This window comes from Nyctereutes procyonoides, unplaced genomic scaffold (assembly GCF_905146905.1).
Source record: "Nyctereutes procyonoides isolate TBG_1078 unplaced genomic scaffold, NYPRO_anot_genome, whole genome shotgun sequence".
In the NCBI taxonomy this organism is placed as follows: Eukaryota; Metazoa; Chordata; class Mammalia; order Carnivora; family Canidae; genus Nyctereutes; species Nyctereutes procyonoides.
In genome coordinates this window covers 6,059,461-6,076,113 of record NW_026575141.1, presented here as the reverse complement: position 1 = coordinate 6,076,113, position 16,653 = coordinate 6,059,461, and the positions used below count along the sequence as shown (strand labels likewise).

At 38.5% G+C, this 16,653-nt stretch overlaps 1 protein-coding gene across 1 annotated transcript in view; it reads left to right on the top strand.

Annotated features, from left to right (window-relative positions):
* SND1 (staphylococcal nuclease and tudor domain containing 1) overlaps positions 1-16,653 on the top strand; it is a 418,777-nt gene that overhangs the window by 173,090 nt on the left and 229,034 nt on the right. The window contains exon 12 of the mRNA XM_055307416.1: positions 14,203-14,303. Coding sequence (XP_055163391.1) covers positions 14,203-14,303 — 101 coding nt within the window. The remainder of the gene's footprint in view (positions 1-14,202; positions 14,304-16,653) is intronic.

The window sequence follows — 16,653 nt, the reverse complement described above, 5'->3', positions numbered from 1 at the left end:
CATATAGTACACATACTCTGCCCTGAAAGGACATCATGTACTGACCTGTGGAACAACCTAGATGAAAGTTAAAGCATTATACCATATGAAAAAAGACACAAAAGACCACTTAATGTACATTTCCATTTTTGTGAAATGTCTGAAATAGGCAAACACAAGGAGATAGTAGATTAATGATTCCCAGGATCTAGGGGAAGGAGGGAATGGCAGAGTGCTTAATGGATAAAGGATTTCTTTTTGGGTGATGAAAGTGTTCTGGTATTAGATAGTGGTGATTGTTTACAGCGTTGTGAATATACTAAAATCCACTAAATTGGTATACGTTAGAATGGTTACACTGGAGAGTTTTATATAAATTTTATCTTAAAGATGAAAAGGTTCATCTGCATTTTGGTGGAATGGCTGCTGAATGAATGACAAGAAGCATTAGGTATTTGCTTCTTGATGCTATTGCTGGTTACCCAGTGAGTTAAGTAGTGAATAGTAGGGATGGCCCCTGAAATATATGAGGAGTCCCCTCCTTAAGGGAAACATACTTGTGCAGTGATTTGATAATTCATAGAAAGTGCTGTTGGATAATCACCTTTAAGTTCCCGTTATTAATGGGAATGCAAGACATTTGGTTAACATGTGTGATTGATTTTATTCTCTTTTGTATGTTCGCTATGTTTTATCTGAACTTGGTTTTGAAAATCTCTGGCTCTCCTTTTTGGAAACTAGTTACTGGATTGCTGCCTAGGTGTTAGATTAGCAAGCCTTATACTTTGAGATTCTCTGTTAGATGCAGACTTGAATGTATGAGAGGTATAGTGCTGGTGGCAGTTTATTGGTATACCAAACATATTTTTACCGTATTTGATCATCTTTAGATTACTTGCTGGTATGAGACAGTGTTCCATTACCACCAATTCTTGGCTCCTGATGTCACAGCCTTCGCTTATCCGTGTCGTACATTATACTAAAAAAGGAAACCCCATGGGTTGACATCAGGTTTTATCGACTATACTGTGATGATTTAGAGAGAGAGAATGAGTTCACTTTGTTGCAACGGGAAATCTATGCTCCTTGTCTGCTCTGCCAATGGGAAACAGGATCAGGGCATGAACTGGGGATGGGGCATAGCCCTTCAGACATTAGTAGCTCTTGGCCTTACGACTAAAGAAAGAATAGCAGATTAGCCCACTGCAAAATATTAGGGCTTAGTGAGTGGTCAGTTGGTAGTAATATTTTATATCTTTCATACACTGTTCCTCATCTATATGAAGGGCTGCATAGGTATAACAAACATAAACCAGTAGTATCAGACTTGATCAGTGATTAGCATGCCAAAATGCAGTTCCTTGTTATGTGACAAGTAGAGAAGACATATGGCAGGCAGGTGGTGGCAGCAGCATCATTATCAGCTCACAGTGAGATTGGCAGTTCACTTGCAGATAGTGATGCCCACCTGCCATGGAAACAGTGCACCGCTGGGCACCCGGAAGCCCTCATGATTGTGTCCTAACAGTGGTTAGCCTGCCCTGCATAATTCTTATTGGTTGGCAGTCACTACTGAACGGTGACTCTGGCCTCAGCCTGGGAATGAGTGCGATATAATAATAATCAGTATTGAAAGTATCTGGTTTGAGCAGGCCAATTTGTTGTTGTTCTTAATAAAGGTACATGTTATCTTTTATATATTTTATTCCAACTAACCATTTGTTTTCTTAAATTTAATCTTTTTCTTCTCCAAATGTAACTTAGAAATTTTAATCTCAGAAACCCATGGTGTGAAAAACTGAATGTACCCTATAATTGTACCTTTGTTGGATATTTTCCTCCAGATTCTGTTTCTGGGTCCTGAATTTCCACCCGAAAGAATTTTATTACATGTACCATTGCACATTTGCTTTTTTATTTGGATGTATTTCCAAAGCAGAGTATATAGATCTCCCTTATTTTCAACACCTATGGGATATTTGCTGAGAAGTGCTGGTTATACACTAGTAGAAAAAAATAGCCATGGCTGCTACCAACTTAGAACTTGTGGGTTGCTATGAGAGTTAGATCACAACTTGTAATTATGCATTCGTGCTAAACTACTGTGAATGCAAAGGACAGAGTCCTTGCACATACATCTTTTGTTAATATAGACTAAATTCCTTAAAGTGGAATTGCTAGGTCAAAGGACATCTACATAATAAGTGTTGGTACAGTTGTCAGTTTGACCTTCAAAGATGTTATAGCAATTTAGGTTTCTGCCAACAGTGGGGAAAATAGCACTTAGAGAAGCACATGAAAATTGAAGGCTCATTAGACAAAAGCATGGCAATAGTGATTAGATTCAACAGAGAACTAGACAGAGGTGGAAAAATTATGGTGGGATACAATGAAAATTTCCCCCAAAGTCTAGATCTACACTTGACAGATCTCTAAGGAAGGTCTATTCCTACTGGAGGAAATGTGTCCAAGCACAACACATCCAAAATTATTTGACAATTTTATAGGAAGTCAGTGAGCTGTAGATTACTCTATCTTACTCTGTGACTTGCTGCTGAGAAACAGTGAAGCAGGTAACATTTAGTTAGACTTGGGATACCTAGACATGCAGCTTGGATTGGCTCTTTTTCGGAAGCAGAAAAATACATAAAAATAGGGATCCCTGGGTGGCGCAGCGGTTTGGCGCCTGCTTTGGCCAGGCGCGATCCTGGAGACCCGGGATCGAATCCCACGTCGGGCTCCTGGTGCATGGAGCCTGCTTCTCCCTCTGCCTGTGTCTCTGCCTCTCTCTCTCTCTCTGTGACTATCATAAATAAATAATAAAAAAAAATATTAAAAAAAAATATTTCATATCCTGAGAAGAGTGGAATAATTGGTCCTCTACAACTGCCTGAGACTGCTCTTTTATTTTAATGGGTTGTTGGACATAACTTCTCGTTATTACTGCCTTTGCATACACATCTGTTTTTTGGGAATGTGATGGAAGTATCTTCTTCAGATTCTGGAGTTGGCTAAGTCTGAGATAAGAGTTATCTGACCTTTGCCTGGCTTGTGCTGCTGAATTATTGCCTAATGGAATGTGTGTGGGTATAAAGTCCTAAGCAAAAACAAAACAAAAAACAAACCATGATATATTTAACTGTGGCAAAATGCACATTACAAAAAATTTATGATCAAAACCATTTTTAAGTGTACTTTGTGGTTGCAGGGTAATACTCAACACTGCTTAAACTACAGAAATTTTCCATCTTGCAAAACTGAAACTGTGCACCCATTTAACATATCTCCATTTCTTTCTCCTTCTAGTCTCTAGCAACCACCATCCACTTTGTTTCTTTGAATTTTGAATTTGACTACTCTAGATCACCCATTTAAATGGAATCATACAGGGATCCCTGGGTGGCGCAGCGGTTTGGCGCCTGCCTTTGGCCCAGGGCGCGATCCTGGAGACCCGGGATCGAATCCCACGTCGGGCTCCCGGTGCATGGAGCCTGCTTCTCCCTCTGCCTGTGTCTCTGCCTCTCTCACTCACTCTCTCTCTGTGTGACTATCATAAATAAATTAAAAAAAATTTAAATGGAATCATACAGTATTTCTTTTTGTGACTGGTTTATTTCACTTAGTATAATGTCCTGGAGGTTCACTGAAGTAATAGCATGTGTCAGAATGACCTTCCTTTTTAAGGCTGAATAATATCCCATTGTATGTATATACCACGTTTTGTTTATCCATTTATCCATCAGTGGACGTTTTGGTTCCTACTGCTTTTTGGTTATTGTGAGTAATGCTTCTATGAACATGGGATACAAATGTCTCTGAGACCCTGCTTTCAATTCTTCTTTTAATTATTTATTTTTGAGAGAGACAGATAGAGGGAGGGAGGGAGGAAGGGAGGGGATGTGTGTGCGTGCGCGTTGGGGGAAAGACGGAGAGAGAACTTAAGCAGACTCTAGGCTGAGTGCAGAGCCCGACGCAGAGCTTGATCTCAGGACCCCAAGATCACAACCCAAGCAAAAAACCAAGAATTAGATGCTTAACCAACTGCGCCACCCAGTCACCCCTTCAATTGAATATATCCAGAAGTAGAATTGCTGGTTCTTACGGTAATTCTGCTTTTAATTTTTTGAGGAAACTGAGCAATCTTTCTGCTTCTTGTCTCTGATAAGTTAGCAGTGGAGACTGGGGACTAGGAGTCTCAGAGAAGGCTTGTCTATATAGCTGCCTGGAGCTTAGCTTCATGAACGTAGGCAGTTAGATATGCAAATGCTGCATTTGACCTAGGTTTATCGTCCATTTTTATGTTCACCTGGTTTCATAAATACGTATTTATGTTTGTGGGCTTAGGAGTTAGCTTGTATGCTTATAAACTAAACTAGTTACTGGGATCCCTGGGTGGCTCAGCGGTTCAGTGCCTGCCTTTGGCCCAGGGCATGATCCTGGAGTCCTGGGATCGAGTCTCATGTCAGGCTTCCTGTGTGGATCCTGCCTCTCCCTCTGCCTGTGTCTCTGCGCGCTCTCTCTCTCTCTCTCTCTCTCTCATGAATAAATAAATAAAATCTTAAAAAAACTAGTTAAAAAAAAGTGGTTGCATACAAGTCAAGATACCTGGATTTGGAGGTAGACACAGATGCAATGCAGGATGGTCTTTGATCAGTCTCTGTGTGTAATTTCAGGCATTGACTTTAGGTGATACTGTTCCGTGCATGCTGTGCCTTTCATCAAGGAACTTTGTTTCATTTAGTAGGCCTCTATCTACTGTGTGAAATACAGGGAGAGGGTGGATTGTCTAAAGGAAGAAAGACCTGTAATGTTAACATCCATCTATCTTGGAATCTTTTCTTAGCATCAAAACCAAGAATAATTTATATAAAATACAGAAGAGCTGTATCCTTTGGCTGTTTTTCTTTGTGCCATTGGCAGCTGTTCTTAAGAATTATTATATTTTTCTTCATAATTCTCCTAAGAGGTCATGATACACTTCTTTTTAGTCCAGTTCACAATTCTAACTTTGGCCTTCAGTTAATTTACGTGAATATGTATTCCCTTCGTCTGAGTGACTTTAAATGCCAGCTCATGGGCATGCTGGAGAAATGGGTGTGCTATGAAATTTAGTGAATACAGGATGGCTTTTTTATACTGGCTTTGCTCACCCAAGCAACACGTAGCCCCCAGAGCAATAAGGGTTTATTGGAACTCATGACAAGGTGAATACGTTAGCCCCCACTTTATTGCTTAGGTTCCCCAGTTTGGCCTTTTTGGTGAATGGAGACATTTTCTTCATAGAATGGCATATATTTGCAGAGAAAATGTAACCTTTTGTTTTTATCCACGTCTTAATAATATTCCCTTTTCCCCCAGTAATTCTCCTCAGATGCCATTATGCACATCCTCTTTCTTCATATCCCTGAGCTTCTCAGTTTTATTACTACTCTTGTTTTAAAGACTGAGTGACATTGTGTGTATTCTACACAAAGCATAAGTATCTCTGTGTATTTGTGCTGCTTGTGTGGCTGGAACTCCTCCAGGAGAGTTCTGGACAAAATGATTTAATTTCCCCTGACTGCTGCTGACCTTGAAAATTTTGGACACAGATGCCTGTGATTGACACTTTTACAGGGGAGGAAAAAAGACCCTTGTGCAACTTCCATCCTCTAGAGGAAAGCATTGGGAGATGGTAGCTCAGATGAGGAATAAGAAGAGCCAGCCATGGGGGATCCCTGGGTGGCGCAGCGGTTTGGCGCCTGCCTTTGGCCCAGGGCGCGATCCTGGAGACCCGGGATCGAATCCCACGTCGGGCTCCTGGTGCATGGAGCCTGCTTCTCCCTCTGCCTGTGTCTCTGCGCCTCTCTCTCTCTCTCTCTGTAACTATCATAAATAAATAAAAAAAAAAATTAAAAAAAAAAAAAAGAAGAGCCAGTCATATGGGAGACATAAAATACAGTTTCCGGTATTACTTATGGGGCCTTAGCATTCATTGTTAGGGATCCTATCGTAATACAATTGGGTATTGGGATGAATTATACCATGATAGAGTAATGAACAAAATGATGGAACATTCGTGCAAACATAGATTATGCCTTTTACATATATTTGCATGCTTGTAAGGACTGAAGATTCTAGAGGATTAATGAAAATACTGCCAGCTGTAAGGTTATACTCATATAGTGGTCTCTGGTTTCTTCTGTGATCCTTATCAAATTGACTTGAAATATTTTCAGCTGTCAAAAACTGTTATCCAATGACTTTTATATGTGCCTATTATTTACCTCATACATAAGCTAAGGAATATTTTGAGACCATTTTAATGTTATGGTTGTCAAGTTACCACTACTTCTAGAAATCTTTGCTAATCTCTAATGTGTCCTTATATGAAATGTCTTCATCTGTATTTGTGGATCTCATGCCTGTGTATGCTATTAATTAAATATTTACCAAACTGATTATTTATCAGGAAGCAGTGATGTCCACTTACATGAATGCTTAATGTCACTAAAGACTCTAAGTATCTCTACAGGCCCTGTATTAAGCTGGATTTCTACCTTTCTTCTCAAAACACATAAAAGCATTTGTCCATCCATCAAGGTGGTGGAGGGTAAGGAGTTCATTTTGTCTGAAGTACATCAAATAAGAATGCTCCTTGCCTCTGTGCTTATAGAGGTTTGTAAGCACTATACTATAGGTTAACATTCCATTGATGAAAATGGGATATTCTGAGAATAGTTCTGACTCTGTTGGGGAGTTGGGAAGGGTGACTATAGCTGGGGGGAGAGCAACATAAATATATGTGAATAAATAACCAGCCTTAGCACCTAATTACACTGATTTCAAAGGGGGGAGGGTTGTTACACATACAACTAGGCTGGATTGGAGAGGTAGGAAGGAAGGATTCGTTGTTTCCTTCTCTTTGCAGTGTAGATGTATAATTTTTTGTCCGTTATCTGCAAAATTGCTTAGGTTTTCCAGTATGGCCTTCTGTAAAAATTGTTTTAAGAGAGCTCAGATCTCAGCAATATCCTAATGAAACATAAATTTCAGCTTTTTTATTATGGTTATAAAAATAAATAGTTCAACATCTACCAATTGCTCATTTTCTTTCTAATAATATCAGTCAACACTCAGTAGAAGTATTAATCACTGCTACAAAAAGCAGATATTTCCTTAGCCAAGTTTCTAGCCACCATCAATCCAGTAGAATAAATTCCAGCCACTAAGGTAAAGAATTCTAGAATAATAGTCAGCAAAGACAAGAATAAATGAAGCTCAGCCATTGAATTGGTAGAAGTGATTGAAAAGTATCTTCCTCGGGATCCCTGGGTGGCTCAGCAGTTTAGCGCCTGCCTTCAGCCCAGGGCATGATCCTGGAGTACCAGGATTGAGTCCCACATCAGGCTCCCTGCATGGAGCCACCTCCTCCCTCTGCCTGTGTCTCTCATGAATAAATAAATAAAATCTTAAAAAAGAAAAATATCTTCATCAAATACAAAACAATATATTTCATAAAGATAGTCATAAATTAAAGGAATTTTTTTCCTTTGTACAAATTTATTCTCACATCTGAAATTGTTTTTAGGAACTGAAAATTCCAAAGCTTCCTGATCTAGTCAGGTAACAGATTTTTTAAAAGAAAATGAAGAATAAACATTTTATTTTTCATATCTGGCTTTTCATACCATGTTTGTTCATACTTTGTTTAAGGATGTTTACAGGGATTCATAAAATATAAGAAAACAAAAGCTCCCAGGAAAAAAAATAGAGAAAGTTAGGATCATAATAGATAGAATCATGTAATAGAGGAATGACGCTAAGACACACTTGTGCCTTAGGAGAGTAAGTGTGTACAGTACAGTCTGGTGTGGTGACTAGAGCCACATGTGGCTCTCAAGCACTTGAAATGTGCATGGTCCAGATCAAGGTGTCCTGGAGCTGCAAAACACACACCAGATTTCAATGACTTCATATCAAAGAAAAAATAGTCTCAATATCCTTTTCATATTGGTTATTTCTTGATAGGATGTTTTGTATATTTTTAGTTAAAGAAGAAATATTATTAAAAATTTCATGTTTTTTCCCTTTTTGATGTTACTAAAAATGTGAATGTACACATGTTGCTCTTATTTGTGACTCACGGTCTTTCTATGACCCTGTGCCTGTCTAGGAGGAGGTAAGTTTTACCTCCTCTTCTGAGAGTTGAGGGGCTCCACAAGGGCTTGTATCTGAGTAGCTTCCTTGGTTGGGAGAGCTTGCCAGAAGCAGGACCAAGAGGCTCCCCTTCAGTAATTTGTTTTGAAGCTCATCCTATATCTAGGTGAATGGGTAATTAAAATTTGTTGGCAAATTAAAAATATATACATCTAATATTTTTATAAGAAATACATAAGGTGCTTTTTATTTAGTAGGGAAGAAAGATTAAGCATACTTAAATATTGAGGAGTATTATAAAGGCCCTATTCTGTCCAGACAAATGGAGACCTTGGTCTCTTTGTTGATTATCTTCCTAATTTAGTAAGGCAAGGTGTAGCCTCTCAAAATATCTCTAGTTAACCTATTAATTAATTGAGATTATTCCCCACACTCTGCCTTAATTATCTTTGGTAAATAAAATCTCCAATAACTGGTACCTGCAAAATTAATCTAGAAGATGTGTAAATAAATACTAAATAGAGTATCATTCTTTAAAATAAGCCCTACTTATCTCTAAGTTGGAATGAATAAGTATGAAGTACATATTCTTGTTTGCTGTGGCTCCTTAAGGAGAAAAGTGTATTTAATGGAGTCTTTCTACTTAATGATTTTAGCAGTCTAATGATTTAAGTCAATATGCATCTTATTTATGCATATATGTATGGATGTATTTATTTATTTCATATACACTTATTTAGCCAGGCTCTCTTCCAAGAAAGTCAGTACATGTTTATCTAAACATAACCGACACGTAGAGCTTACTGAGTCTGGCCCTATTCTAAACACCTTGTGTTTATTAATGCATTTCTTCCTATAACTGTGAGATAGGGAGAGTTGTCCATGTTAAACACAGAGAAGTTAGGTAACTTATCCAAGTTCACACAGCTCTTATGTAGAATTGCTGGGAACCAAACCTTGCAGCCTCGTGGCTCCAGAGTCTATGCTCTTATTTAAGCTGTGGAAAATAGTTTGTTCTACTTACTTTTGTCTTCTGGGTGCATTAGCTGGACTTGCCCAGATGACAGTGTCTTTTTTGGGGGTGCATAGAAGCTTTTCATAACTACCTGGAAATTCTGTCATAAGAATGAAGGGTCATTTAAGAGCTTATTTCCAGAGGCAGGGTATTTATTACAGCTCTTTGTGAATTTATGATTGGCCATGTGGAATAGGGGGTGGGATTATATGGTAATCATGCAAAATAGCCTTACATAAGAGCCCTAGTTATATTAATACTAAACTCAGGCTGTGACCTGGAAATGTTGTGGATATGAGGTTTTTCTTACTTCCTTATCCTTTATACATGGTTCAGGTTTTGTCATTTTGTCATTTCATTATCATCACTTTTATAAAGTCTACGAAGTTCTTTGGTAGTCTGACTTTTTGAGAGATCAGTTGTATGAAGAATATCCATCCATAGAGCCTTAGAATTCTTTAGCTGTGGCCCAAAGCTATTCTGTTGAACTAAATTACTTCCATGCTTTATAAGAGATTGTGATATAAATTTGGTCTTAAGTTTCCATCTTCATTTCTCTGAATGGTCCCTGAAATTACCTTTCAGGGAAGACTCCACAATCTAATAGGATGACTCCAATTAGATTGCCCCCTACCTTTTTGTTTTTCTTTGAAAATGTGTTTGAGAAACATATAATATGGAAAATTACATGTAATTTGCTTGCTTTACCTGTTACAGGAATGGCTGTGATTAAAGCTTTATCCTAATTTCAGGATATTCTTCTCCTCCATGTTTTAAATATATTTTTGTCATACAGAAAGGTGGAAAGATCAACAACCTGACAAATCAGCCCTCAAAAATGAGCCTTCTCATTTCAAAGGTGTCCTTTAGAATTTTACGTCTGAAAGGGCTCCTGATGGATGACATATATCCATTCATGAAACAGACATTTACTATATACTCTCCTACTCCTGTACTGGCCCTATGACAACAGTTTTAGGGAGTAAAAAGCATGCCTGCCTTCTCCTGGAACTTACAATTTATGTGTTCCAATATATTACAGTAAGGGTAAGGTAGGAATTGCAAAGACCTAAGAAAATGCCATAAAATACACCATGTCTGGCTAGCTAGGAATTTGAGAGTTTGGTGATACCGTAAAGTTCTAGTCTAGTGCTCTAAGTTTTCCAGGTGAAAAAGTGAGACCCAAAGATGGGATGTGACTCTTTTGAGAAAGAATGACAATTTGAATCAAGCAAGAGCCCAAGCCTTCCTCGGGTCATTGCTGTAAAGAAAGATCAGAGATCAAGCCCTGTCTTTGTGTTATGTACGTATAAAATACTTGTATACTTAACATTTCAGGAGTATCTATAAGCTTGATTAAATGAGGAACCTATCTGCATTGACCTACTTACTTATTTAAGATTTTATTTATTCATGGGAGAGGGAGAGGCAGAAACAGAGGGAGACCCTGTGGGACTCAATCCCGGGACCCTGGGTACATGACCTGAGCCAAAGGCAGATACTCAGTGGACTGAGCCACCCAGGCCCCCCTAACCTGCTACTTTTTTTTTTTTAAGGATTTTATTTATTTATTCATGAGAGAAAGAGAGAGACAGGCAGAGACACAGGCAGAGGGACAAGCAGGCTCCATGCAGGGAGCCCGATGTGGGACTTGATCCTGGGTCTCCAGGATCACACTCTGGGCTGAAGGCGGCGCTAAATCGCTGAGCCAACCGGGCTGGCCCTAACCTGCTACTTTTTAACTCCTGCCATTCCTGTGTACTTTACCCACAAGCACAAAACTCAAGTTATAATTTATTCAAAGACCTTGCTAAGATTTACAGTTTTAATTGAAACTATGTAAATTGTGGCTCTTTTTTAGAAGATTGACAAGGCAGTGATGAGTATCTAGAAATGGCTCCAAGGTATAGAAACTGATCTCAGAATCCACAGGAGAGGGACATAAATGCTAATCACACATTGACTTTAATTCTTGGTTTGTCACAACTGCCTAAGATGGGTGTGTCTTGGCTGTGAGCTGTTATCAGGGCCTGATCATCTATACTTCAGGTTTGCTTTAACAGTGTTGTCTCCCCAATGTGCTCATTAATCCCTTATTTTCAGTTCTTTTCCTGAATAAAGGAAGAAATTAATTGGGAGATGAATGTAATTATTGATTCTTTAGGTTATTGAAAATTAAAGTTTTATTTGTTTGTTTGGTCTTCTCACTTATTTTCCTGAAAGACAGTTTTGGGATAGGGTGCCTTTTGGCCTTCTGAACTGGAGGATGGTCATGGTCAGATGTTAATTTTTGTTTATTATCATCCCCCCCACTACACCCCCCAATAACTGCTGAGCCACCCAGGGATCCCCTATTCCGAGGGATTTGAGTCAGTAATGCTTCTGTTTCTAGCCCCTCTCAGTCCTTGTCCTATCTTTTGGCCAGTAGTAACTCTGGCCAGCTGCATACAAGGAAACTATTAAAACCTCTTTGTAGGAGGGACAAGTTGTTAAGCCCCATCCTTACTCTCGTCTGATCATATCCCTCAAATGTACCAAGCTCCTTAGCTTTAGACAAGTTGATGAGACCTAGCAATAATTCCAGTGTATACACTTGACTCTAGAGGTCTTCTGTGTATTTTCTTCTTGTCTGTCTTGTTATGTTATGTTATGTTATGTTATGTTATGTTATGTTATGTTATGTTATGTTATGTTATGATAGTACTTCTCGTAAGGAAGATTTACCTTACCTTCAGTCCTTAATTGGCTTTCTCTCTGATAGGGCTCCCTGTTGCTTTTAAACCATGATTAGATGGAATGTTTAAATGAGTGATCTGACAGTCCAAATTTTGAGGCAGCTGTCCTTTTCAAAATTTCTGTATTCATTTTTAACACAGTTTGAAAGGATTTTAACGGTGCTCACCAGTACTGTGGCTGATCTTGATGTCTATGCAATATGCTTCTTTAAGCTGATCAGTGGGACCTAAAGATGTGTTTAGAAAACTAGGTTCTGAACTTAATGAAGTTGATCATATCCCTCACTATGAGGTTGGCTTCAGGATCTAGTGTACTTTCTTTAATGCAGATATGTAAACCTTGACTGTGACCAAAACTGGACATATACCTTAATGCTATAAAACAGACACTGCATGTTTGTTAATGGATACCACATGCTTGTTTTTTTCTTAAAAGTTTTCATAGAGAAAGATCATTGTTCAGTATGTCCATATCCATATATTGTATATTAGGGTTAAACAACTTTCTCATTTTAGGTTCCTAGCTTCCTAACCTATTTGTATACATATCCTTTCTTCATTCAGAATTTATTTATTTTTAAATATTTTATTTATTTATTCATGAGAGACACAGGGCGGGGGGCAGAGATACAGGCAGAGGAAGAAGCAGGCTTCATACAGGGATCCCGACGTGGGACTCGATCCCAGGACCCCAGGATCACACCCTGAGCCAAAGGCAGACGCTTAACCTCTGAGCCACTCAGGCGTCCCTTCATTCAGAATTTAAAGTTTTTCTGGTCCATTCGATCTTTGGTTTTTTGGTTTTTGATGTTTTTTTCCCCAAAAAAACTTCCTAACTCCAACTGTATTGGTACTGGGTGCAGTTAGCTTGTAGTTTTATTAATATACTGTGATACCAGTCCTGAGCATCCTATCCTGAGCATCCATTTGACTGTCAGCTTGTTCTTGATGTTTCTTAACTTGATTCGGGAGAAGTTATGGAGGACTGAAATTACATGCAGTTTTTCCATAGAGTAATTTCATATTTTAAGAAACAGATCTTCCAAGGAGTCTGAAAAGGTTAAAGAACTGCTTTATGTAATGTTATCTAGGAGTCCTCCAGGAACATTGCCAACCTCCTTTCTATCAAGTATAATAGCCATGGGACCTTAAATGTTTAGCCATTTGTCTTTCTCTTTTGGTATCAGTCATTTAAATTTTTAGAACAGTTTTAGTTCATAGCAAAATTGAACAGAACGTACAGAGAGCTCCCATATAAACCCTACCTCTACACAAGCACAACCATCCTGTGCCAGAGTGGTACACTTGTTATAGTTGATGAAGTTACATTGATACATCACAATTTAAATTCTGTAGTTTACATAGGATTCTTGTGTTCTGTGTTCCCTGGATTTTGAGAAATTTATAATGGCATGTATCCATCATTATTATAGTGAATTGTTTCACTGCCCTAAAATCACCTGTGCTTTCCTGTTCATCCCATTCTCTTCCCCCTGACCCTTGGCAATTGCTAATCTCATTGTTTTTATGATTTTGCCTTTTCCAGAATGTCACATAGTTGGAACCATGCAAAATGTAGCTTTTTTTCAGATTGGCTTCTTTCTCTTAGCAGTATGCATTTAAGATTCCTCTGTGTCTTTTCATGGTGTATTGGCTCATTTTCAGTGCTGATTAATATTCCATTATCTGGATGTATCACAGTTTGTTTATATGTTCATCTACTGAAGGACACCTTACACATAAGTTTTAGCTCATTTGGATAAATACCAAGGCACGTGATTATCGGAACGTATGGTAAAATATGTTTAGTTTTGTGAGAAACCACCCATCTTTCAAAAGTAGCTATGGTATTTTGTATTCACACTAACAATGAATGAGAGTGCGTGATGCTCCATATCCAAGCCAGCATTTGCTGTCAGTATTTAGATTTAGGCAATCCTAATGTAGTGGTAGCTTATTAGTTTTGTAATTTGTATTTCCCCAGTGATCTTTGATGGAAAGCATCATCACCATCTCAAGGTCTTTGGTGAGATGTTCAGGTCTTCAGCCCATTTTTAAATTGGGTTGTTCACTTTCTTACTGTTAAATTTTAAGACTTCTTTGCATATTTTGGTTAAAAACCCTCTGTCAGATAAGGGTTCTGCAGATATTTTCTGCCAGTCTGTGGTTGAGCTATCTTTTGATTGTTGTTGTTGTTGTTGTTTGATGTTTTTTTAAAAAGTGTTAAAATCAAACTGGGTGAGGTGGTCTTTCACAACTGGGCAGGCACACGATGCTGCTAGTGAGCTATGTTGCAAACTCTCAACCTTAACTCCTTTGATTCTTTATTTGCAGGTGAATGTGACTGTGGACTACATTAGACCAGCCAGCCCAGCCACAGAGACGGTGCCTGCCTTTTCAGAGCGTACATGTGCCACTGTCACCATTGGAGGAATGTGAGTGTTCCGCTGGCAGAGGCTCAGCCATAGCTATGAGTTGTTCTCTGTCGAGTCTTTACTTCCTTTCTTCCTGAATTGCTTCCTGTTGCTCTTAACACAGTGGTCTTAATTATATCTTGATAGCAGTTTGCATTTGCAAAGCATTTTATAATCATTCATTAGCTAATCATATTCTTTCATTATTGTTTAAGATTTATTGGGCTGTGGGGGATCCCTGGGTGGCACAGGAGTTTGGCGCCTACCTTTTTGGCCCAGGGCGCGATCCTGGAGACCCGGGATCGAGTTCTGCATCGGGCTCCCTGCGTGGAGCCTGCTTCTCCCTCTGCCTGTGTGTCTACCTGCTCTCGCACTCGCTCTTTCTCTCTCTCTCTCTCTCTCTCTCTCTCGAATAAATAAATAAAATCTTAAAAAAAAAAAAGATTTACTGGGCTGTGTGCTTGGCAATATGTAGCATGCATTATTAGTATTAATAATGCCATTTAAAAAAATAATGCCATTTATTGAGAGTCAGGTCCTAGGTACTATCCAACATTGGGTAGAAAAATTATCTACTCATTAATTTAGGAAGTTCAATTATAGGCACCCTCCACTCCTCAAAAAGGGGGGGAGGGGTTCATTCGACATTATCTTTGTATAGACATATGTTTTCAGTAGATAATGGGGCCTTTCTCTTCTGTGCTGGCCATATCCTGTTAAATTCCAAAGTCTCTTGGGAACGTTGTTGATGAACAGTTTTTCTATCTGATGGGGGAAGGAAGAAGCCTGTAGCCTGCTAGGCCATGCTTCCACAATAAATATTAAAACAGTCCCCAGTAGCAGTTCTAGTCTGTATAAAATGTACCAGCATGATCATTGTTTCCATTTCTAGTTAACAATCTTAAATGCTGTTTGTTACCAAACTGATAGTTTTCTTCTTTTTTAAGGGGGCATAGTAGAGGGAAAGAAAAAAATAGGTTTCCCATCAAAACAGGGGTTGTCTTGTTGAAAGTACAGTGGAGCCATTAAGAGAAATACCTCTAAGCTACAGTGTGACTCTGAAAGGAAAGAGAAGATCTTGTAGCTAATTTACCTTTCAGAAGCTCTCCTACCAAATAGGATCCTTTTCTGCTCACTCGCGCTATGACATTTTGGCAATAACTTTTGGTCACGGTTATCACTCCTATATTTATGTAAATGTTACTGTACATTAGTCAGAGACTTCATGGAGAGGAGCTTGAATGCAGGCTTTTGTTGTCACTACCTTAATACCATCACAAGTGACAGGTTTTATTAGAAGCAGAATCTTGACAAATCTTAGATAATATTTTTGACATGGGAGAGACTAGGATGTATATTTTGGTCATTCTTCTGTCTGTGTAAGTTGCAATAATGATTACTATTTTGTCACTAGGAGCTAGTTGCATGCTACTCTGTTATGGGGAGCTGGAAAGTTGGTATTCCTATATATTAAGATTTTAACTGTCGCAAAAAAGGAGTCATCTCAGGAAATAACTACTCCTCCTATCTAATACACTGGTAAAAACGATTGCATCAGTACTGTAAAAATCCACATCTTTATTTTTGTAGATGGTTTCCACCCATATTTAACAATCCATTAGTGCAGGTTATTTCATTTAGTTACCACTGAGGTATACTTTTAAAGTAAATTCACACTGCTTAAAATTTATATAATCTGGTATGTTATAAGATTTTTCTTCTTATAGGACAATTTGAAACAGCTAGTTAAAAATTCCATAAGAGGGTGTTTTGGGCATGTTCTATGCCATGAAACCTTAAGTTTCAACTGTGTTGATATTGACTTTGATGAAGATTACTCCTTCAGGCTAGTATGCCTTTCTGCAAAGGTTAGGTGACTCTGTTCCAGCCAAGGTTATGGTCAGATTCTCAAGCTTTCATGAGAAGGTATCAATGTTTTTTTTCAGTTTGGTTAGTTAACACAAGTTGATGGATCTTAATTGACAGCATAGACTATCTATATTTCAGGTTCATGCCAGAGATGATAACCTTGACCTTACCTTTCTCTACCTTTCAGTTCTTGTAACTGGATTATAAGAAATACTATTTTTATATGATTTACCAAAGTATTTACCAGTGTATTGATTCTTCTAGATAACTTAAATTGTCTCCTTGGATTAGACCAGCCTAGCAAGGTGCCTGGGAAGCATTATGAGTTTCTTTACAGAGTTGTTTCTACTATACTAGACTTTGTGAAGCAACTACTGGGCTGCATTCAGGAGAAATAATTGAGATCTACGGATACTTTTGAGACAAACTCTCACTAGACCATGAGCTCCCTAAAGGTAGGGATTTTCGTTACTTATATTTCCTGTTACAGTCTCAGTATTCA